Source organism: Macaca nemestrina, chromosome 1, assembly GCF_043159975.1.
Source record: "Macaca nemestrina isolate mMacNem1 chromosome 1, mMacNem.hap1, whole genome shotgun sequence".
Classification (NCBI taxonomy): Eukaryota; Metazoa; Chordata; class Mammalia; order Primates; family Cercopithecidae; genus Macaca; species Macaca nemestrina.
Genome location: NC_092125.1, coordinates 161920966 through 161945446, shown reverse-complemented (window position 1 = coordinate 161945446; position 24481 = coordinate 161920966). Strand labels below are relative to the sequence as shown.

General features: G+C 36.9%; 1 protein-coding gene across 1 annotated transcript in view; it reads right to left on the bottom strand.

Moving 5' to 3' along the window:
• The window catches only part of LOC105498385 (neuronal growth regulator 1), an 895160-nt gene that overhangs the window by 292071 nt on the left and 578608 nt on the right, over positions 1 to 24481 (bottom strand). Inside the window, exon 4 of the mRNA XM_071091171.1 lies at positions 4527 to 4658. Coding sequence (XP_070947272.1) covers positions 4527 to 4658 — 132 coding nt within the window. The remainder of the gene's footprint in view (positions 1 to 4526; positions 4659 to 24481) is intronic.

Below are 24481 nucleotides of genomic sequence, written 5' to 3'. Positions count from 1 at the left end.
TCAGTTCACTTACATTCACATATGTGTATATATTTGTAACATTTATAAATGTACAAATATATATAAATAATGTATTATTACCCTGAATTTACAGAAGTGATAACTGAGAGTCAGAGAACTAAAGTACCTCACCCAGGGTCTCAAAGGCCGAGTAAATTATGGAAGAGAAAGTTATCTGTTAATGATTATAGTAAGTTATATCTGACCATAAGGCCCACATTTCCAAAACTGGCACTCTTAACTGGAAGAATACATACAAATAGAGTGGAGAACAGATGGCCTCTGTCACAAGACTAGGGAACCCCCTTCATTTTACTATTATTAGTAATCTTCATATTAAAGGGGCAGGTCTTCCATTCCTTGCTGATTTCTTATCCCTCGGATTCTACTTTCCTACACAGATCTGTATTACTTGATTCGTCACACTTTCTAATTTTTTCAAATTCTATACTTGACTTCTAAAAATCAGCTTTTTGATTTTCACTCTGATCTTCCCTTTTCTAAACAGATTTTTCCTGTGTCTTGTTTTGTTGTTGTTGTTGTTGTTTGTTTTTCAATTCAATATAATCCATGGGCTTTCTGAGACTCATTCATTCTTTCATTTTGTAATTTATAATGACAACTATGAACCTAGTGTCCACTAGGCTTCTGCTAAGAACAGAACATGAATGTAAACAAAATAAGAATCTGTCCAAGTCTAAATCCACTAGTTCCCTTTGGCTTAGCTAATCAAATGTTTCCATTTTTTTTCTCGTGTGTGTGTGTGTGTGTGTGTGTGTGTTTACATGTGTCACAAGGTTTAGTTATGATAATTTTCATGATCCCTTCTCATTATTTTAGTTTTTAAAACAGTGGACAAGAAATACACGCATACACAAACACATCAGGAAAAAGTTACGGATAAAGACATGGAGAATAAACACCTAAGATCCCGCTACCTAGAAATAACCCACTGCATTAATGTTTACAAATTTCTTTCTATCTGTAGTAAGGCTTTCTGTGAATAACTCAAAATGAACTGATTTACTCAACCATCCAAAGAGTTCAATCTATATAATCAATTATATAGTCAATTATATCAATTACCTCACCAAACTGCTATGTAATTAAATTGAATAAAAATCCACAGTGACAGGCATGATGTTATTTATTGTATATGTATATTTTCTATATATAGTGAATGTGGCAGATATTTTAGACAAATAATAAAACATTAAACATTTCTAACTTTCAGGGAACCTAAATCTTCTCAAATTGACTTACCACATAACTGAATCTATCAGAATTTATGAAAATGTATTATATTTCATCTTGAACCCCATTTGGGAAAAGGGACAAAGTTTTTCTTCAAATTATAACTCAGGAACCTACTGTAATTCCTTGTGTACAATCAATATTGATTAATAAAGATGAAAGGAAGGGCCGTCTGAACCTGGCATGATACTACCTTTAGGGAATCTTCAGGTTATTAGGGGATGTGCAGTTCCATGCTGGTAACATAGACCACTGTGCTCAATTTTGGGCTTTGACAAACTAAAGTTTGTTCAGTAGGCTTTGGCTAATTTCCTCTGGGAAATCAGCTCAGCAAAATCTAGAAGTAGCTCTCAATTTTTGACTTTTAAAGGGCCAAATTCACAAAATTAACACTTTGCAAACCTTATCATAACCAGAAACATTTTCAGACATACTCACAATCACATTTCCTTCACACCTGAGATATCACTTAGATATGTGTGGCATCAGAATTAAATACAATTAGTAATAAACGAAACCAGTATTAAGCACAGTTTTTCATGGAACATTTGGAAAAGGGTGAATTATCAAAGGTATGATTCAGGGAGAAGCAAATGACAAAACTGATTGTTTAAAATCATTTAAAAATCCTGTTGGGTCTACTTTCTTAATGTGAGACAAGTTAATATTATGTCTGCGGCAACATGTTGACTTATAACTGTACTTATCTACCTGAAATTCATTCTTAAAAAAGATAGCCTGTGTCATGATTTAAAAAGCACTTCCCTACTGTTTTAAACTTTTCCCCCTTTTTCCTGCTGTTTTCCCTCTTAAGTTAAAGTGATTAACAAAGTCGTCTTCTCTACCTATTCTAGAGTGTCTGACACCCTCATAAAGCCACTAAAGCACCTTTGTTAGCTGGATGGAATGTCTTCAGGCTCTACCTCAAATGTTCCAGCTCCCACTTTGTATTAGAAGAGAATTTTCTATGGATCTTTCACATTTCTGCACACTTTGTAAGCAGAGACACTGACAGCTTTTGTTCCTATCTTTTCAGTCTTGGAAGACAGAAGTAGTTCTCCCTATGGAGTAAAGGGCAGATTTGTTTACAATCCAGTTTAATAAGGATAATTTCTCCCTCTATGACAAAGGGCAGGTTTGTTTTCTGCCATTATATATTTTAAAAAAAGAGTTTTCTAAAGCTCAGGGTGCTTCAGCTATGACATAAACCCACTGTGTACAGTGGTCACCTAGCCCTCATCTTATCACCTTGTAGTAACTGGGTTTTAAAGAACTGATGCAAAAAAATGACAATACTCTGACTACTGCTATTGCTATGAGTAATACACTGCCTTTTGTCTTTGTCCTCTGCATCCATGAAACTGCTGTAGACTCTTCAGCATTCCTGGTATCTGGTATCCCCAGTTTCTGTTCTTTTGCTTTATGGATAGACTCTCGTCTATCGATTTAGTTCCTTACTCAAGTTTCTGCCTCCTTAAGTTGACTTTCTTGGTCTAAATTTCCTACTTGCCTAGGGAAAAGAGAATCTGATTAAATAAGTGGCAACAAACTAAAGTCAGAGGAATAAAAAGTGTTGATTCAGAAACAATTGTGGCTTACATATGGAGTATAGGTCCCATGCAAATCTGTACTGCAGCTGGGTTTTCAATTTCATCCCTATCAGAGACATCATTTTAAAAACCTATTGGGTCTTGGAGTTCAACAGGATTGCTGGGCTGGGTGCCTTGTTTATTCGACAGATTTTACTCTGCTTTTTCATTTCTTAGTGCTCGCTGCTAAAAATATTCTTTCCTTAGTAGATATATATCTCTTTTCCCTCCCCTCCACTTCCAAGCCCTCAACCCTCAAACAATAAAATCAGTATACATATATTCAGAAAAGCATGGTTAGTGATAAATGATCAGGAAATTTACTTGTTTGTTACCTCTTATTTCAGAGAGTTCCAGAGGGATGAGCAGTAGCCCTCTGCAATAAGAGTCCTGAGAATCAGTGGGAACCTGTTAAAATTCAGATTTCCAGGCCATACCCTCCCCACCCCAAGGATTCTGATTCAGTATGGCTGATGTGGGTCGCAGGAGTTCTCCATTTTTAATGAGTTTCTTGGGCAATTTTGCTACAATTTGTTTGCAGAACACTCCATGAGAAATCCTACTCCAAAAACTGCCTCCTGACTTGGTATCATGCACATTTGTGCAGTATAATAGAGACAGTTCAACCCCAAGTATATAGATTAGTCACTGACAAATGTTAGTTGATGACAGTGATTTGCTCTGGTGTGCAGCTCAACTGTTAGGAGTGTTTTGAAAGTTATTTTTTGGTCCATGAGACTGAAAGACTCATATTAATATGAAACAACTGCTGATTAGCTTTAACATTTCTGGATATATTTGGAACAATTTCTTCTGATCTGTGGCATAATACCACATGCACATTATTAGCAAGGACCATATACAGAAAGACAAATAAGTAGAATTTTAAAAATGAAAACTGTAGTTTGTAAATACTTTGGGTAAAATACAATTATCCCAAAGGTATTTTATTTGAAGAAGTTAAACAGTATGAACATTTTTTAGATAAAGATTTAGGGGAGATTTTTGAAAAGTAAAAAAGTAAAAACAGTCATTGCTGTTGAGATCATAAGATATACAATAGGATGTTACTGGAAAATCATCTTATATCAGTGTGATGGGAGCATTGAGGAAAAGTGTGTAACATACTAGCACTGATGGTTCTGCAGGTATCCAATTTATATTCTAACTTCCTAACAACAATGCTTACGGAAAAATTCTTTCTCCAATTTTTTTTTTCCCCAAATGAAATAGAAATAAGTCACCCAAGTAACAGAAGTATCACACTTCACCTCTTTTCTTTGAGTACAGACCAGTACGCTTCATTTTCATCAGGTTTGATTGGGAGTTACACATTTAAATTTAGTGTTAGTGCACTTCAGGTAAAGCTCATGAGGAAAACACCAGCATATGGCTACAGTGCTTTTGAGGTAAGGACACCACGGTTTAGAGTGCCAGAGACTAGGAGAATATTAAACACATTTCACTCTGTACATCAAACTTAATTATTGTGAATTTACCTGGGACAATTGTTACATTAAACAATTTAACCAACATTTCAACATCTATCCGTCTTCAGTGTTAGTAAGTGATTTTTACCAGCAGTCCACCTCTTAAAAACAGCAACACAAATTTCAGTCAGAATTTTTCAAGGTGTTTTATCTTTTCTCAGAACTTATCTTGATAAAAGGTGATGACACTTACAGTTGACAACAACTTTTACTTTCCTCACATCTGGGAATGACACATCATTTTCCGCACTGCATTCATATTCCCCAGCCTGGTCCCTTGTAATTCCATAAATGTCCAAATATTGTCCATTTTCAAATGGTTTTGCTATAAAAAAGAATACAGCATGTTTAATTGTAGCTGCCTGAGGCTTCACTCAAGTAAAACAACAATTTCATGACTTCCTACAAGATATTGCTGACAAAACAATTCCAAATGAAACTGGGGAATTATTAAACCTTTTGTTCTTCTATGTTCAGAGGGAAACTCAGAGAAAAAAGCAGCAGCAGAACAAAGTATATTGTAACAACTATTTCCCCAGAACAGGATATACATGTGTTCTTTTTAATTGATTGTGGTCTTCTAACCTCTTCACACATCAAATAGACTCTGCACATTTCTGTAATTGAGTTCAACAACCTCTGAGCAGTGTAGATGAAATTCACTAATATGACTTGGTACATATTGACTTTTCTACTGTGTGAGCTAGCAACTTGACACTTAACCTAACTAAATGTTACTTTTCTTTTGGGGGAAATCTCCTCCCCTTATTCAAGGATTCAAGTCAGATGTCTTGAAAAAAGTATAGAGATACATTTAACCATTGCTATATTTCTGTTTCCAAAGTTATTAATGCTGCCAAGAAAGGTACAGTGTACACACTATATATAACTCACCCAATGAATCTTGGAAAAAATCACTATGACTCTCTAAGGGTTAAGTGTTCATAAAAGCAAACTAAGTTATCTTTATTTTTAAATATTCATGGGAAAACATTCTATGTGACCAAAAATAGCAGCAAAATAGAAATATAAAGATGTAATAACAGATGAAAGACTACCCCCAAATGAATGAGATTTGAGAAAATAAAGTCTCCTTTGTTTAATAATGGAATTTTTGTTTATTTGAAAGCATTGGGTCATTGAGCAGGATCCTAATTATCAGAAGTATGGCAAAGGTAGAATAAGCCTTTGTGAATTTCAAGAGAGGAGACCCTTCCATCTCCTTGCACAAGCCTTGAAAAAAATCACATTTCAGTGCATATCAAAGGGAATTGTGGAATGAAGCAATGCTACTATTAAATTGTTTGTTTTCAAAGTCAATATTATTTTTATCTTTCCCTTTCTGTCTTGCCAAAACCATTGTAATGATATAGAAGTTGGAGAACTAGTAAGAAAGTTCATTTTAATGAAACAAACAAAATAAATTTTAGTTATGGCCCTCCAAATTTAAAGTCCATTCCAATTATTTCCCCCCAACGTTCCCCCATGCACCTCTGTGTCTGGGTCTTTATTAACTGTGGCATGGTCTGCCCTCCAGGTAACTATGAGTTTGCTAATTGAAACCTTTAGTGTTTAGAATATATATGATAACGTGGTTTTTCCATTTATCTATCTAATCCTAGCTGTACAGAAGGGGAATTAAAACTTCTGAAGTGGTAGTTGGCTCTTTTTGTCTTATTTTCACTATTGTAATGAAGATACTCTAAGCTTAAATGTGTCTGTAAAACCTATTGAAATACATATGTATAAAAACTTCACATCCAAGAATTTTTAAAATAAAATTTAAATTGTAAAGTAAGGATGGTATGAAATATAAATTAAACTCTGAGGAACACTGATATAGTACATCAGGTACTTTAAGTCATTTATTACTTACAGTCACCATGAATCAGCACTCCCAAAAGATGTGTTTTAAGCATTCTATTGTTTTTATACAAATAACTTTTTTTTTTTTTTTAAGACAAGATCTCACTCTGTTGCTCAAGCGGAAGTGCAGTGGTATGTTCGTGGCTCACTGCAACCTCTGCCTCCTGAGTTCAAGCAATTCTCCTGTCTCCGCCTCCTGAATAGCTGGGATTGCAGTTGGGTGCCACCAAGCCTGGCTAATTTTTGTATTTTTAGTGGAGATGGGGTTTCACCATGTTGGCCAGGCTGGTCTCAAACTCCTGACCTCAAGTGATCCCGCCGCCTCTGCTTCCCAAAGTACTGGGATTACACGGGTGAGCCACTACGCCTGGCCCAAATAACTCTTTTACCTGAACTCATTCTTGCTCTGTTCTCATCTGATCTTACCAGACTTGAATTCCAGATTTGGAACTCAGAGTTGCTTGCCCATAAACCCTGTAGTTTACTAGTTGTCTGTAATTTGCTTGGCTGCCTCACTGTTTTTTTTGTTTGTTTGTTTTTGCTGTCCTTTATTCTCCTTAGAAGTAATTTAGCGTAGCTCTGAGCCAATCCTGTCATCAGATCCCCTTACCCATCACTCCCCTCTCAAGGGGAAAGGATTTTGGCATGGTACTTTAAAATGCAAAGCAGAGCATTTCCATTTATACATGCAATATAACTCAATTTTCCCCCTCAATAGAGGAGAAAGACAAGGCTAAAGGGGTATAGAAAACTAAAGACGTAAGAATCATCACGAAAACTATGACTTTGCAATGTTTATGAGGGATATGTACTATCTTAGGTATCTATTATAAACCTATATCTTGTGATATGTTTTTAATCCCCCAGCATATTGATTATAAATGTAGATGAGATATAATCACATTGTGATATGACTGCCTTCCAGTAGTCATAGGTTTTGCCATTCTCCACCAGTGCAGCAACAGTCTCTGTTTTGCTCATCTCTGTTTCCTTAGCTCTAGCGTAACGTGTAAAACATCATATACTTTATAAATACTTATTACAAAAATAAATAAAGACATTGATTAATTTAATAAAGTCCTGTAAGGATGGAGCATGGGGAATCTAAACTAAACACCTACATCTGAGGAAGTTATCACTTGTTTTTCAAAGTCATGAAGAATGAAAAATCTTTAAAAAGAGTTGCCATTCTTGTTGACATCTTGAAGTGATAGATGGTGGCAGGGGTTAGAACAGGCTCTGGACATTACCTTAGATCCCTTTCAATATTATAAAACCTAACAGAAACAGTAAACACAATTTTGAAGAAGAAAGATAAGTACTGCCTATAATCTGAACCACAGTTTTCCTTTGTGTATAATCTCTTCCAAGTATAGATAGAGTTTTCTCACAAAATAGAGAACTGAAGAAAGTCTACAAGCCTTCAGTGGTGCCACTATTATCACCATCTTCAAAGAGGAAGCTGAGAAATAGTAAATAGCTATACTTTAAAATATCTTTCTGATACTTATTTCTGATAAGAACCCCAGCCACAAAGAGTTCTATGTTGGCCACTAAATGATATCTAGATTTGGTTTTACGGTTTGCTAAGGCATTTAACATACTTTATGTAGCATTTAAAAAGTGTTTGTGAAAGCAGCAGTATTCCTCTAGAGTATCTGTGTGTTTCAGAAAAAAAATTACAAAATAAATCTATCTTTCCTTAATTTCTAGGACATGATCCTTTACTAGTTTTACTCTCACATCGCTGGCAATTTCCATTTACTTTTGCAAAACCCTTCACATCTTCACATTCCCCAAATATTGTTTCTGTTCTATGACCTCTTTCTTTTATTCAGTGCACTCTTTCAGAGGAACTTGTTCTTGTTCATTCATTTATATTTCATTACTCTCTTAATATTGACAAGTCCCTGATTGATCTATTTAGCTCATACCTATGAATTTGGGACACATATATTTGACTGAACATCTGCACTGAGATGTCCCATAGTCATCTCAAGTCATCATAACCAGAACCAGATTTACCTTTCCTGCATATCTGCAGCTGCTCTTACATTCCAAGTATCAATGATTGTTTTGATCATGATCTAATTTGCTCAAGCCAGAAATCTTGGCATTAACTTTGGTAGTACTTTTGACCTTAGTCATCTGTCGGTACTGTATCCTGTCAATTTTGCCTCCTAATTCTCAAACTTATTCTAGGAGCCTCTGTGTTTCAGCCCTGGATGCACATAATCATATATGCCAATAATTGCCTACTGCTTTGTAGATCCATTTCAATCATTTTCTAAGAACTTGCTCAGAAAGTCACTCTACTTTACAAAGCTGCCCTGCAGGAAGATACACTGTTAGGGTCTCATTGCCATGTATTACTAGATGATACTCTGTAACTGAAGATATAAAATACATTTGGGATGGTTCATTTACATTTAAAATTGTAATTATTTTCCATTAACTTGTTAACTTGTACACCAGCATATTTGGTATTAAATAAGTATCTCTTTTATGCATTGTACCATATTTATCATACTGTGTGATAAGGGATGTGGGCTTTAGAACTGGATTATGTGAGCTCAAGTCTCAGCTCTGCCATTTATTAGCTATGTGGCTTTATACCAGGTATTTAACCTTTAGTGTACTCATCTGTAATGTGTAAGGATAATAGAACCTGCCTCATATGATTGTTGTGAAGAGTGAGTTAATACAAGTAAAATACTTAGAACACTGTATCATACATCATAGAAATTTAAAAATTATATTAACTATTATTACAATGTACAGGTTAGGCATGTTAGAGACTGATTCAGATAATTATTGTTTCCATGCTGACAGGTTACTATATTCAAGTATTGATGCTTCTGTTTTAACTTGGTATTTAATAGAAACCAGAAGTGAGAATAAGGAAGTCACTCAAGAAGGATTAATAGTAATGACCAGTTCAGTTCTCATATCACTGTAGGAGCTCAGAAAACACATCTTTCTTACACATCTGTAGATGTACATGGTTGCTCTTATGTTTGGGAATCACTTTCTTTATGCCTGAATTCCTAAAGACAATTTAACTCCCCTGATTCACCTTTGGGTTTCAGATGAGAACTATAGCCTGAGATAAAGTCCTTATAACCTGCTTTCTCCTTACACAGTTGATCTTGACTTCCAGTTGCTGCCTTGAACACTCTATCCTTCAATTCACTCAGCTTTCTTCTTCTCATCCTGTATGTCTCTGCTTAAACATTATCTCCTAAGAGAAAAGTTTTCTGATTTACTCACTACCCAGTCAAGGAGCCCCACATTACATATAATTCCAATAAATTTAGCAAAGCAAAACACAAAAGCCTGCACTAATTTTGCATGGTATGTACATACTTGCTATTACTTATTTAATTGTTAGCAACTTTTAAAACATTTATCTTTCGGCTGGGTGCGGTGGCTCAAGCCTGTAATCCCAGCACTTTGGGAGGCGGAGAGGGTGGATCACAAGGTCAGGAGATTGAGACCATCCTGGCTAACCCGGTGAAACCCCCAAAAAAACTAGCCGGGCGAGGTGGCGGGTGCCTGTAGTCTCAGCTACTCGGGAGGCTGAGGCAGGAGAATGGCGTGAACCTGGGAGGCGGAGCTTGCAGTGAGCCAAGATCTGGCCACTGCACTCCAGCCTGGGCAACAGAGCGAGACTCCGTCTCAAAAAAAAAAAAAAAAAAATTATCTTTCTTGTTATAAACTCTGTGATATAAAAGGCTATATCTTATTCCATGTCTAGTATGGCTCTACATTTTTTGACTGTATGATTAAAAACAACTGATATGGTTTGGTTGTTTTCCCACCCAAATCTCAACTTGAATTGTAACTCCCAGAATTCCCACATGTGGCAGGGACCCAGGGGGAAGTAACTGAATCATGGGGGCTGGTCTTTCCTATGCTATTCTCATAATAGTGAATAACTCTCACAAAATCTGATGGGTTTATCAGGGGTTTCTGCTTTTGCTTTCTCCTCATTTTTCTCTTCCGGCCAGCATGTAAGAAGTGCCTTTAGCCTCCTGCCCATAATTCTGAGGCCTTCCCAGCCACGTAGAACTGTAAGTCCAATTAAACCTCTTTTTCTTCCCAGTCTCATGTATATCTTTATCAGCAGCGTGAAAATGAACTAATATAGTAAATTGGTACCAATAGAGTGGAGTATTGCTGAAAAGGTACTCAAAAATGTGGAAGCAACTTTGGAACTGGGTAACAGGCAGAGGTTGGAATAGTTTGGAGGGCTCAGAAGAAGACAGGAAAATGTGGGAAAGTTTGGAACTTCCTAGAAACTTGGTAAATGTTTTTGACAAAAATGCTGAAAGTGATATGAACGATAAGGCCCAGGCTGGTCTCAGATGGAGATGAGGAACTTGTTGGGAACTGGAGGAAAGATGACTCTTGTTTTAGCAAAGAGACTAGTGGCATTTTGCCCCTGCCCTAGAGATTTGTGGAACTTTGAACTTGAGGGTGATGATTTAGGGTATTTGGCGGAAGAAATTTCTAAGCAGCAAAGCATTCAAAAGGTGACTTGGGTGCTGTATAAAGCATTCCCTTTTAAAAGGGAAACAGAATATAAAAGATGAGAAAATTTGCAGCCTGACAGTGAAGTAGAAAAGAAAAAAAAAAACAGAACAAAATATTTTTTAAGGAGAAATTCAAGCCAGCTGCAGAAATTTGCATAAATAGCAAGGAGCTGAATGTGAATCCTCAAGACAATGGGGAAAATGTCTCCAGGTAATGTCAGAGACCTTCACTGCAGTCCCTTCCACCACAGGACTGGAAGCCCAGGAGGAAAATGTGGTTTCCTGGGCTGGGCCCAGGGTCCCCGTGCTGCGTGCAGCCTAGGGACTTGGTGCCCTGTGTCCCAGCCACTCCAGCTGTGGCTCAAAGAAGCCAATATAGAGCTCAGTCTGTTGCTTCAGAGGGTGGAAGCCACAAGCCTTGGCAGCTTCCACATGATTTTCAGCCTGCATGTGCACAGAAGTCAAGAATTGGGGTTTGAGAACCTCCGCCTAGATTTCAGAAGATGTATGTAAATGCCTGGATGCCCAGGCAAAAAGTTTGCTGCAGGGGTGGGGTCCTCATGGAGAACCTCTGCTAGGGCAGTGTGGAAGGGAAATGTGGGGTCAGAGCCACCACACAGAGTTGCTACTGGGGCACTGTCTAGTGGAGCTGTGAGAAGAGGGCCACTGTCCTCCAGACCCCAGAATGGTAGATCCACTGACAGCTTGGACTGTGCACCTGGAAAAGCCATAGACACTCAATGCCAGCCAATGAAAGCAGCCAGGAGGGAGGCTGTACCCTGCAAAGCCACAGGAGCGGAGCTGCACAGCACCATGGGAAACCACATTTTGCATCAGCATGACCTGGATGTGAGACCTGGAGTCAAAGGAGATCATCTTGAAGCTTTAAAATTTGACTGCCCCATTGGATTTCAGACTTGCATGGGCCCTGTGACCCCTTTGTTTTGGCCACTTGGAATGGCTATATTTACTTAATACCTGTACCCCCATTGTATCTAGGAAGTAATTAGCTTGTTTTTGATTTTAGAGGCTCATAGGTGGAAGGGACTTGCCTTGTCTCAAATGAGACTTTGGGCTGTGGACTTTTGGGTTAATGCTGAAATGAGTTAAGACCTTAGGGGACTGTTGGGAAGGTATGATTGGTTTTAAAATGTGAAGACACGAGATTTGGAGGGGCCAGGGCCAGAATAATATGGTGTGGCTGTGCCCCTACCCGAATCTCAACTTGAATTGTATCTCCCAGCATTCTCACTTGCTGTGGGTGGGACCTAGGGGGTAATTAAATCATGGGGGCTGGTCTTTCTCATGCTATTCTCATAATAGTGAATAAGTCTCATGAGATCTGATGGGTTTATCAGGGGTTTCCGCTTTTGCTTCCTCCTCTTTTTTCTCTTCCCACCACCATTTCCCCTCCCACCATTTTTCTGAGGCATTCTCAGCCATGTGGAACTGTACCTAGGATTAAACCTCTTTTTTTTCTCAGTCTCAGATATGTCTTTATCAGCAGAGTGAAAACGAACTAATAAACAACATACTAGAAAATTCAGAAAATTTGACATTTCATTAGAGAAGATAGATTAATCTTTTTATTTAGCCAATGATTGATCATATCATAAATAAAAATTATATTTACTTTTTTAAAATATTTATTATTATGTGTAAGGAACCACATGCTCTCTTAAATTCTACAGTTAACCTTAAACTTATGAGGTAAATTCCATTACATAGAATAAGACTGTTCTGTGTAATGGAAGACGTTAAAGAGATTAAATATCTTGCTAAAGAACCCAGTGACATATATGAAACCCAGAACTAACTTAAAAACCTACGGCCGGGCGCGGTGGCTCAAGCCTGTAATCCTAGCACTTTGGGAGGCCGAGACGGGCGGATCGCGAGGTCAGGAGATCGAGACCATCCTGGCTAACACGGTGAAACCCCGTCTCTACTAAAAAATACGAAAAACTAGCCGGGCGAGGTGGCGGGCGCCTGTAGTCCCAGCTACTCCGGAGGCTGAGGCAGGAGAATGGCGTAAACCCGGGGGGCGGAGCTTGCAGTGAGCTGAGATCCGGCCACTGCACTCCAGCCTGGGCGACAGAGCCAGACTCCGTCTCAAAAAAAAAAAAAAAAAAAAAACCTACATGCCTGATTTGTATATGACTGAAAGGCTACATTAATTCTCTCATTTGTGAATGGCTACTTAGCTTGCTAAACTAAATTAGAACATGTATGTGTCATTCTTGCTCTTAGAACTATACAGCACTATGTAAATGTTAATTTAATCTCTGCAAGATGTTATTTGTACCCATATCAGTTGTCTATGGCTGCCATAACAAATTACCACAAACTTACTGCTTCAATCCAGTAAATTAACCACATGTCAATTTAATATCTGAAAAATTCTATTGGTACTTGTATTAGTATTTTATTGCTGCCATAACAAATTACCACAACTTTACCGACTTAAAATCATGTAAATTTATTTCCTTACAGTTTTTTAGGTCAGAAATCCAGCAAAACCTATGGTAACCAGAAAAATGGGACCTCCAGAGTTTTACACATCCTACTCACTAAAGTGATTAGCTTTTATGGCAATAGGAATATTGCAGATGTGAATAATGTTAAGGACCTTGAGGTAAGGAGAGTTTGGGGAGGGACAATACTAATTCCATGAATTCTTAAAAGTAGAAGAGGTAGATAGAAGAGTGAGTCAAAGAGATGAAACATGATAAAGGCTCTACCAATCATTGTTGATTTTGAATACGGAGGATGTGAAGCATGAGCCAAGAAAAGCTGTGGCCTCTGGAAACTAAAATGTCCCTCAGCTGACAACAAAATTTAATTCTCCTTTATAACCTCCAAAAAGGGACACAGCCTATCAACACCTTGCTTTGAGTCTGATGAGACCAGTGCTGAACTTCTGACCTACAGAATTGAAAGATAATACATTTTTACTCTTTTTAACCACTAAGTTTGTGGTAATTGGTTATAGCAACAGTGTAAAATGAATACGGCGTCTCATTGGACTAAAATCAATGTGTCAGAGGTGCAGGATTCTTTTCTGGAGATCTGTTTCTTTGTTTTTCAGGTTGTAGGGAGAAATAAGTTTCTTGCTGTTGCAGCAGTGAAGTCTTCATTTTCTTGGTGGCTGTTAGCTGATGGCCATTTCCAGCTTTTAGAGGCTACAAGCATTCTCTGACTCATTTTCCCCTTTCTCCATTTTCCAAACCAGCAAATGTTGGGTCAAGTCTTTCTCCCACTTTGAATCTCTACTGCCTGTACTCCAGTCTCAACTCTCTGACCACTCTACTGTCTTCTTCTTTCACTTTTAAGGATTCATGTGATTAAACTGAGCCCATCTGCCTAATCTAAAGCAATTTCCTCATCTCTAGCTCCTAATCTTAATAACATCTGTAAAGTCTCTTTTACCATGTATGGTGACGTGGTCATATATTCCGAAGACTATGGCATAGACATCTTTGGAAGCCATTATTCTGCACAGTTTTCTATCAGTTTTCCTTAGACTTTGCGGTTCTACTTGCATATACAAATTTTAATTTAATTATAATATTTTTCAAAGTCAATAGGTAAAGAAAGACATGTGGTGTAATTTATAAATTGCTGAGGTTATGAATCTCTCTGAATAATACAAGTGAAGTTCAGAAAAATACATTTAATGAAGACATTCATTTTGAAGCAAAAAAAAAAAAAAAAATTCCATGACACTATACCACAAGTCTATCAAGTAATGTAAGTCTTGGAAGTGTTGTTAGAGCACAGAAATAATGGAGTTTATGGAGCAATAAGAGGGGGTATATGGGTGGATGAAATTATGGAAGTCATCTACTGAAATGATTCTAACAGGTTTCAAAAGAAAATAACAATAACTAGTAAGAAAAACCTCAAGCTTTTGATTTTTTTTTTGTTACATATTTGTCATAATCCAGCAGAGAACACTGAAGGAAAATTTTTAAATCAGCTCAAAATCAATTGTTTCTTTTCTTCCTGCCTTCCTACCTGCCTTCTTTTCTTCCATTTATACATTCATTCAATGGATATTGTAACAAGATCTCTGACCAGTGAGGCAGATTGTTTCCCTTTCAAAGTTTATTGGGAAACAAATGTATAAGTGGGAAATTTCAATAAAGTATGATAACTACTACATTTGGGGTAAATATAGGGTGTTATGCTGTCATAATTGCACTGTCATTACTTGAAGATTTCTGAACATTTATGGCAGAATATTAATTTCATAGGAGTAGGCAGAAGTGACTCTGGAGCTCTAAAGAGAAGTTATTGCCTAGAAGGCCTTGTATTCCATGTAAAGAATTTGGATTATAAATTGAGGAATTATTAGAATAATGTACGTTAAAAAGTATTATAATATTTTAAAGCATCACCTTTCTAAATATTATGTATTTTTAAATATTACATTTTAAAAGATAACTCTGGCATTCAGATCAGTATTATATTTAGGAACAATGGCCAGACTTACCTTCTTGCCACAAACCACTAAAGAATGAGCAAAACTTGTTTAAAAAACAAAAAACAAAAAAACCCTTTCAGACATTGGACAGTGAGAAGCACAGATTTTTGATCTCTAATGCAAAAGAAGTAAACACAGTGACCCCCACAATTAATATTCATGGATTTCTATCTCATGCAATTTTCAGACACCAAGCTCACATAGGTGGAAACTAGAGCCCAGTGGTCTTGCATTGTCAAGGAAAGAGAGATTGGAATTCAGTAGACCAAGGGGATGGAAGTAGTGGTGCAGGTTTTAAAGAGAAGGAACTCATATAGACAAAAAGCTACAGAAATCTACATGTGTTTTCTTATCGTTGCTGAGTACTATGCTGTACTTGCATAGGCAAAAAATCCCATAAATCTGAAAAACAAAAACAAAAACAAAAACAATAACTGGTCATTTGTAAGATAAACAATTTCTAAAGCTCAAACAAGGTAAAGAGACATTGATCTTTGATCAACAAGAATATAATCATCAGAGACTGATGGAGATTCCAAAGGGCTAATGCCTTAGTTGTATGGCTGAATAAAAGCCAGAATAAAGACTCCTTTTGGCCTACCTTTAAAGCTTAATAACAAGGTTTAATGAACCAAAATAATTCGCAGGTGACACAGGAGCCTGTTTAAAAAAAAAAATCCAACACTCTTTAAAGGAACAAAACAAAATCTAAACCCTTAACAACACAATGTCCAATATCCAATTTTAAAAATGACTAAACATTTAAAGAAACAGAAATCTTTGAACTACAACTAGTGGAAAAACAGTCAATAGAAAGAGACCTAGAAATGAAATAAAATGCAAATAAGAGAAAAAAATTAAATACAGGTGGCTATAATTATGTTCAAGTCTTTACTAAATAAATATAATGAAGAAAGAAATGGAAGATAGAAAAAAAATGACACAATGAACATTATTTACAAAGCAATCCAAAATATATGAAATTAAGTATTAATTGGAAGAAATTAACAGTATATTAAACACCAAAGAAAAAAATATTGTTAACTTGAAGGCACAGCAAGAGTACATAAAATTTCCAAATTGAAGCAGAGAGAGAAAAATACTAAAAACCAAACAAACAAATAAAAATACAGAGCCTAGGTGATATATGGAATAATAAAAAAATATTATATATAAATATTGGGGTTCCCATAAAGGGGACAGAAAAAATATATTAAGAATTAAAGGTTGAATAGTTTCTGAATTTGATGCATACAACAAAATAGCAAATATAAGACGTTAATCATCTCAAGGAAGAGTAGACAAAGAAATAAAAATCATACAAAAGAACATAATAATTAAATTGCTAAAAACCAGAGGAAAAGAGAAAATCTAAAAAGCAGCCAGGGATAAAATATACATTCTACACTAAGAAACTAAAATAAGAATTACTGCAGACTTCTTGTTTAAAACTATGCAGGCCAAGAGAAAATATAATCTCTCTCTCTCTCTCTCTCTTTCTTTCTCTCTCACACACACACAAGATTTCAAAGCAATATTGTAAGCTTTGACCTTAATGAGTTGGAAAAGAAAGAACAAATAAAAGCTGAAGTAAATAGAGTTATGGAAATAGTAAAGATTAAAAATTTTTAACATTGAAGATGAATAGTCAACAGGAAAACTCAATGAAACCAAAAGCTAGTTCTTTAACAGATCACTAAAATGGATAAATCTTACCAGCCTAATAAAGAACTAAAAGAGATGACACAAACTACCAATTATCAGAAGTGAAGGAGACAAATATTACCCTTCCTAGAAAAATTAAATAGCTATTAAGCTAATATTAAGACAAACTACTTGTCAATTAATTTAGCAGTTTAGATTAAGTGTACAAATTTCTTGAAAAACAGAAATTTCTATATTAATTTAGAAAAAATAAAAAATCTGAATATTTAGTATATGCAATTGCAAGAAATTGACTTTGCAATTAAAAGATCACTCACAGAGAAAACTTCAAGATCACATCTCTTAAACCTTTAAGAAATGAATAATACCAAACCTACACAAATTCTTTCTGAAAATGGAGTGGGTTAATGCTCCAATTCATTTTATGTCACTATTATTACATTATTACCCTAATATCAGAACTAAAAATATGAAAAGAAAAAATAATCCCTCCTAAGAACATTGACACAAAAATCTCTCAACAAATTTTTGGTATACCGATCTAGGGATATATTAATATGATAATACACCATGGTCAAGTACAGTATATTCCAAGGTTGAAAAGATGATTGTGTAACCAAAAAAAATTAAACTATATAAATCACTACATTAATAACAATAACAATATGTGGGTATATTAACATGCAGATAATTCATTGAAAAATTCAATATTTATTCAATATTTTAATTTTTTCATAAAAATTGGGATTGAGGAGAATTATCTCAACCTGCCAAAGACTTCTATGAAAACTTACATCTGACCTCATACTTAATGATGAAATGATGTTTTCTTACTAATATGAGGATGAAGGCAAGGTTATCCACTCTAACCTATATCTCACACTGTATATATAAATTAATTCAATATGCATCATTGACTTAAATGTGAATCATATTAATATAAATACAATTAGAACGAAACAAAGAAGAAAATCTTTGTGACTCTGGGTTGAGCTAAAGGTTTTTAGATATTACACAGAGGGCAAAACTATACAAGGAGATATTAATAAGTGGATTTCATCAACATTTTATAAAAACAAAAACTTTTGCTTTGGAAAAGGCACCCATTAATTACATAAAAGGAATGAAACATTTTTAAACCACATGTTAGGCAAAGGACATGTATACAGAATGTATAACAAATTTTGCAAGTCACTAAAAACATACAACCCAATTAAGAAATGGGCCAGGCCGGGTGTGGTGGGTGCCTGAAGTCCCAGCTACTCAGGAGGCTGAGGTGGGAGAATGGCGTGAACCCGGGAGGCGGGGCTTGCAGTGAGCCGAGAACACACCACTGCACTCCAGCCTGGGAGACAGAGCAAGACTCTGTCAAAAAGGAACGGAAAGGAAAGAAAAGGAAAGAAAGAAGGAAGAAGGAAAGAGAGAAAGGGAGAAAGGGAGAAAAAAAGAGAGAGAGAAGGGATGGAGGAAGGAAGGGAGGGAGGGAGGAAGGGAGGAAGGAGGGAGGGAGGGAGGGAGGAAGGAAGGGAGGAAGGAAGGAAGGAAGGAAGGGAGGGAGACCAAGATGGTAGAATAGAAAGCTCCAGGTATCATTCCCCCATCAAGGACAACAAGTTAACAACTATCTACACAGAAAAAGAAAACACTTTCATAAGAACCAAAAATCAGGTGAGTACTCTCAGTACCTGGTTTTAACTTCATATTGCTGAAAGAGGTACTGAAGAGATTTTTAAAATAGATACTGAAGAGATTTTTAAAATAATAGTCCTAAATCACCAATGCCACCCCTCCCCAACCCTCTGGATGAAGCTGTGTGGTGCACAGAGCATCTTTGGACACTGGGGGAGGGAGACCACAGCAACTGTGAGGCATTAAACTCAGTGCTGTCCTGTTAGAGTGGAAAGGAAAACCAGATCAAACTCAGCTGATGCCCATCCACTGAAGGAGGAGTTAAACCAGCCGTAGCCAGAGGGGAATTGCCAATCCCAGTGGTCTGAATTTGAGTGCCCGCAGACCTCACAACTGACGGCCAAAATGCTTTCAGTCTCTAAGTAAACTTGAAAGGCAGTCTAGGCCATAAGGACTGAAACTCTTAGGTGAGTCCTAGGGATGAACTAGGCCCAGACACACTGGACTGGGAGGCACATAATATATTGAGATACCAGTTGGGGTAGCCAAGAGAGTGCTGGCATCCCCATTCCCCTAACCCCAGGCTGCCACAGTTTGCTGCTCCAAAAAAAATACCCCTTCTTTCTGCTTGAGGAGAGGAGAGTAAAGAGTGGAGAGGACTTTGTCTTGCTCCTTGGATACCAGCTCAGCAACAGTAGAATAGGGCATGGATCAGACTCAAAAGGCCCCCATTCCAGGCCCTAGGTCCCAGATGACATTTCTAGGCACACCCTGTGTCAGAAGGAAACCCACTGCCTTACAGGAAAGGACCCAATCCTGCCAGCATTCATCACCTGCTAACTAAGGAACACTGGGCCCTGAATAACCAGCAAGGATACCCAGGTACTACATTGAGGGTCTTGGTGAGCTTCTGAGATTTGCTGGCTTCAAGTGAGACTCAGTACATTACCAGCTGATGATTATGGGGGCAATACTGCTTCTGCTTGAGAAAAGCAAAGGAAAAAAGTTAGGGGGTCTTTGTTTTGCACCTTAGGTCCCTACACTGCCACAGGGGTTGGAGCACCAAGTGGGCTCTTGGGCTCTCTGATTCTAGGAGCTGACTCCTGAGTGGCATTTCTGGACCTGCCCTGGGCCAGAGGGGAGCCCACTGACCTCAATGGTGAGTTCCAGGTCAGGCAGCGTTCACACAAGCTGACCTAAGATACTCTAGGTCTTAAGGGGACATCAGTGGTAGGCTGAGAGTCCTCCTTGTGGCCAGGGTTGGTGGTGGCTACAGGGTGAGGCTCCTCTGCCTTTGGAAAGGGGAGGGAAGAGTGGGAAGACTGTGTCTTGCAGTTTGAGTGCCAGCTCAGCCAGAATACAATAGAAGATCAGGTATACTTCTAAGGTTTCTGACTCTAATCCCTGACTCTCAGATGGCAGTTCTGGACCCAGCCAGGGCCTGGGGGAACTCGCCACCCTGAAAGAAAGGACATGGGCCTGGCTGGCTTTTCTGCTTGCTGACTATAAAGCCCCAAGGCTGTGAGTGAACACAGGCAGTAGCCAGGGAGTCATTACGGCAGGCCTTGGGAGAAACCCAGAGCTGTGCTGACTTCAGGTCTGACCTTATGCAATCACAGTGGTAGTGGCCACAGGGGTGCTTGTGTCACTATACCCCCAGGTTCAGGTGGCTCAGGACAGAGAAGGTGATTGTATGTTTGGGAGAAAGTAAAGGAAGAGAACAAGAGCTTCTCTCTTGCAATTCAGAGAATTTTCTCGCATCTTGTCCAAGACCATCAAGGCAATTCTTCTAAGAGTCTGCAAGAACCACAGCATTACTGGGCTTGGAATGCCCATAAAACAGGAATAGCTTAGATCACAACACTGAAGTCCTTTCAAATAACTGGAAAGCCTTTCAAGGATGGCTATAAATAAGCCCAGACAATGAAGGCTACAATAAGTATAATACCTAACTTTTTAATGTCCAGACACTGAAGAACATCTACTAGAATCAACATCATCAAGGAAAATATGCCCTCAGCAAATGAACTAAAAAGGCAACAAGTACCAACCCAGGAAAAATAGAGATATGTGCCCTTTCAAACAGAGGATTCAACATAGCTGTGTTGAGAAAACTTAAATAAATTCAAGATAACACAGAGAAGGAAGTCAGAATTCCATCAGATAAATTTAATTATGAGATTGAAATAATTAAAAAGAATCAAGCAATAATTATGAAGCTGAAAAATGTATTTGGTATACTGAAAAATATGTTGGAGTGCTCTAATAACAGAATGGATCAAGCAGAAGAACCAATTAGTGAGCAATCTACAGATTCAGTGCAGTCCCTATCAAAATACAAATAACATTCTTCACAGAAATATAAAAACAAATCTGAAATGTATATGGAACCACACAAGATCCAGAATAGCCAAAGCTAGCCTAACCAAAGCAAACAAATTACCTGACTTCAAATTATACTGCAGAGGTTTTATTTTATTTTATTTTAATTTTAAGTTCAGGGGTACATATGCAGAATGTGCAGGTTTGTTACATAGGTAAACGTGTGTCATGGTAGTTTGGTGCACAGATCATCCCATCACCCAGGTATTAAGCCCAGAATCCATTAGCTATTCTTCCTGATGCTCCCCCTCCCCACAGGTGCCCAGCATGTGTTGTTCCCCACTATGTATCCGTGTGTTCCCACAATTCAGCTCCCACTTTATAAGTGAGAACATGCAGTGTTTGGTTTTCTGTTTCTACATTACTTTGCTGAGGTTAATGACTTCCAGCTCCTCCCATGTCCCTGTAAAGGACAAGATCTTATTTCTTTCTATGGCTGCATAGTATTCCATGGTGTATATGTACCATATTTTCTTTATTCAGTCTATCACTGATGGACATTTAGGTTGATTCCATGACTTTGCTAGTATATTATAAACAGTGCTGCAATGAACATACAGGTGCATGTGTCTTTATAATACAATGATTTATATTCCTTTGGGCATATACTCAGTAATGGGATTGCTAGGTCAAATGTATTTCTGGTTCTAGGTCTTTGAGGAATTGCCACACTCTCTTCCACAAAGATTGAACTACTTTACACTTCCAGAAAGAAAACAGGAGCCTCTGGCAATTCAGAGAATTCTCTGAGGAGAATTTTGTGGAGAAAAGCATTCCTTTTTCTCCACAACCTCACCAGCATCTGTTGCTTTTTGACTTTTTAATAATAGCCATTCTGACTGGTGTGAGATGGTATCAACTCATTGTGTTTCTGATTTGCATTTCTCTAATGATTAGTAATGTTGAGCTTTTTTCATGTTTGTTGGCCACATGTATGTCTTCTTTTGAGAAATGTCTGTTCATTATACTACTGAGCTATAGTAACCAAAACAGTATGGCAAAAGAATGAAAACAGACACATAGACCAATGGAACAGAATAGAGAATCCAGAAACAAACTCACCTACGCTGAACTCATTTTTGACAAAGGTGCCAAGAACAGTGGGGAAAAGGCAGTCTCTTCAATAAAGGGTGCTGGGAAAACTGGATATTCATATGTAAAAGAATGAAATTAGACTCCTATCTCTCACCATATAAAAAAATCAAATAAAAATGGATTAAAGACTTAAATTTAAGACCTCAAACTATGTAATTACTACAAGAATACATTGGGAAATATCTCCAAGGCATTGGTCTGGGCGAAGATTTATTTAGCAGTACCCTGCAAGCACAGGCAACCAAATGAGATCACATCAATTTAAAAAGCTTCTCCACAACAAAGGATACAGTCAACACAGCAAAGGATACAGTCTATTAGTTGAAGAGACAACCCATAGAATGGGAGAAAATGTTTGCAAAGTACCCCTCTGACAAAGGATTGATAACCAGAATATATAAGGAGTTCAAACAACTATATAGGAAAATATCTAATAATCTGATGAAAAAAATAAGCAAAAAACTTGAATAGACATTTCTCAAAAGAAGACACACAAATAGCAAACAGGCATTTGAAAAGGCAATCAACATCACTGATCATCAGAGAAATGCAAATCAAAACTATGGTTATTACAATCTCACCCCAGTTAAAATGGCTAATATCCAAAAGAAAAATGCTGGCAAAGATACGGAGAAAAGGGAAAACTTGTACACTGTTGGTGGAAATGTAAATTAGTGCAACCACTATAAAGAACAGTTAAGAGATTCCCCTAAAACTAAAAATTGAGCTACCATATGATACAGCAATCCCGCTGCTGGGTATACACACAAAAGAAAGAAAACCAGTATATCAAGGAAGTATCTGTACTCCTATGTTTGTGGCAGCACTGTTTACAATTGCTAAGACTTGGAAGCAACCTAAGTGTCCATCAACAGATGAATGGATAAATAAAATGACATACACGTACACAATGGAGTACTGTTAAGCCATAAAAAATGAGATCCTTTCATTTGCAACAACGTGGATGGAACTGGAGGTCGTTATGTTAAGTGAAATATGCCAGGCACAGAAAGACAAACAATCACATGTTCTCACTTATTTGTGTTATCTAAAAATAATAAAAACAAAACACCAAAACTTGTGGTCATAAAGAGTAGAAAGATGATTAACAGAGGTTGGGAAGGGCACTGGGGAATTGGGAGAGAGGTGGGGTTAGTTAATGGGTACTAAAAATTTAGAAAGAATGAGTAAGATCTACTATTTGACAGCACAATAGGGTGACTATAGTCAATAAAAACTTAATTTTATATTTCAAATAGCTTAAAGAATGTAACTGGATTGCTTGTAACTCAAAGAATAAGTGCTTGAAGGGATGGATACCCCATTCTCCATGATGTGCTTATTTTGCATTGCATGCCTGTATCAAAATATCTCATGTACCCCATACATATATATACCTACTATTTACCCACAAAAAAAGTTAAAAAAATTTTAAATGGCCAAAATATTTGAACAGATACTTTATTAAAGAAGACACCCAGATGATAAATAGGTGTATCAAAAGATGATGCACATAAGTAGTCATTAGGAAAATTCAATGCAAATTCAGAACGACATTCCACTGTATATGCATTAGAATGGCTAACATTTACAAAAAGAAAAAAAATATTAGTGCTGTCAGGAAGCAGAACAACTTAAATTCTTCTACACTGCTGGTGTGAATGTGAAATGGTGTGGTCACTTTGGAAAACAGTTTTTCAGTTTTTCATAAAACTGAACATTCATTGACCATGTCATCTAGCAGTCTCACTCCTGCATAAATAAAAACTTAAAATTTCAACAACTGTGTGAATGATTATGTTAGCATTACTGACAATTGCTAAAAACTGGAAACTGCCCAAATATCCTTTAATGCATGAAGGATTATGCTACATTCATTTGCCAATACATGCAATCCAATTTGCTAATAAAATTATTCATACATAAAAAATATGGATGAATCTAAAACGTGTTTTATTGTTTTCAAAATCCAAAAATAAATATTTAAATTTATTTTATGTAAACATGTGCACAAAATAAAATAGATTCAAAAGGCCACATATTGTATGATTTAATTTATTTAACATTATAGCAATGGCAAAATTATCAAGGTGAAGAATGGATCAGTTGTTCCAAGAGGGTAGAGAAGGGGAGGCTGGTTTAGTATTGACAGATAGCTGAGGGAATTTCTTAGAATTATAAAATTGTTCTGTATCTTGGTTATGTTCATGGATACATGACTATGCATTTTCAAAAGCCATAAAATTGTATGCTAGAAATAGCCATTTTTACTTTCTGTAAATATAAAGGCAAAAGCATATTGATATACTACTATGCATCTACTAAAATGACTAAATTTCAAAAGATTTACAATATCAAATGGCAATGAGGATGTGGATCACATAGAACAGATTTTCCTAAGAAATCACATCAAAATGCTTCTCTTCCAATCCTTGTAGTCCTACAGGGAGGGAGAGAGTTTTAGGAGTATTCTAATTGGTTCTCAGTTAATCA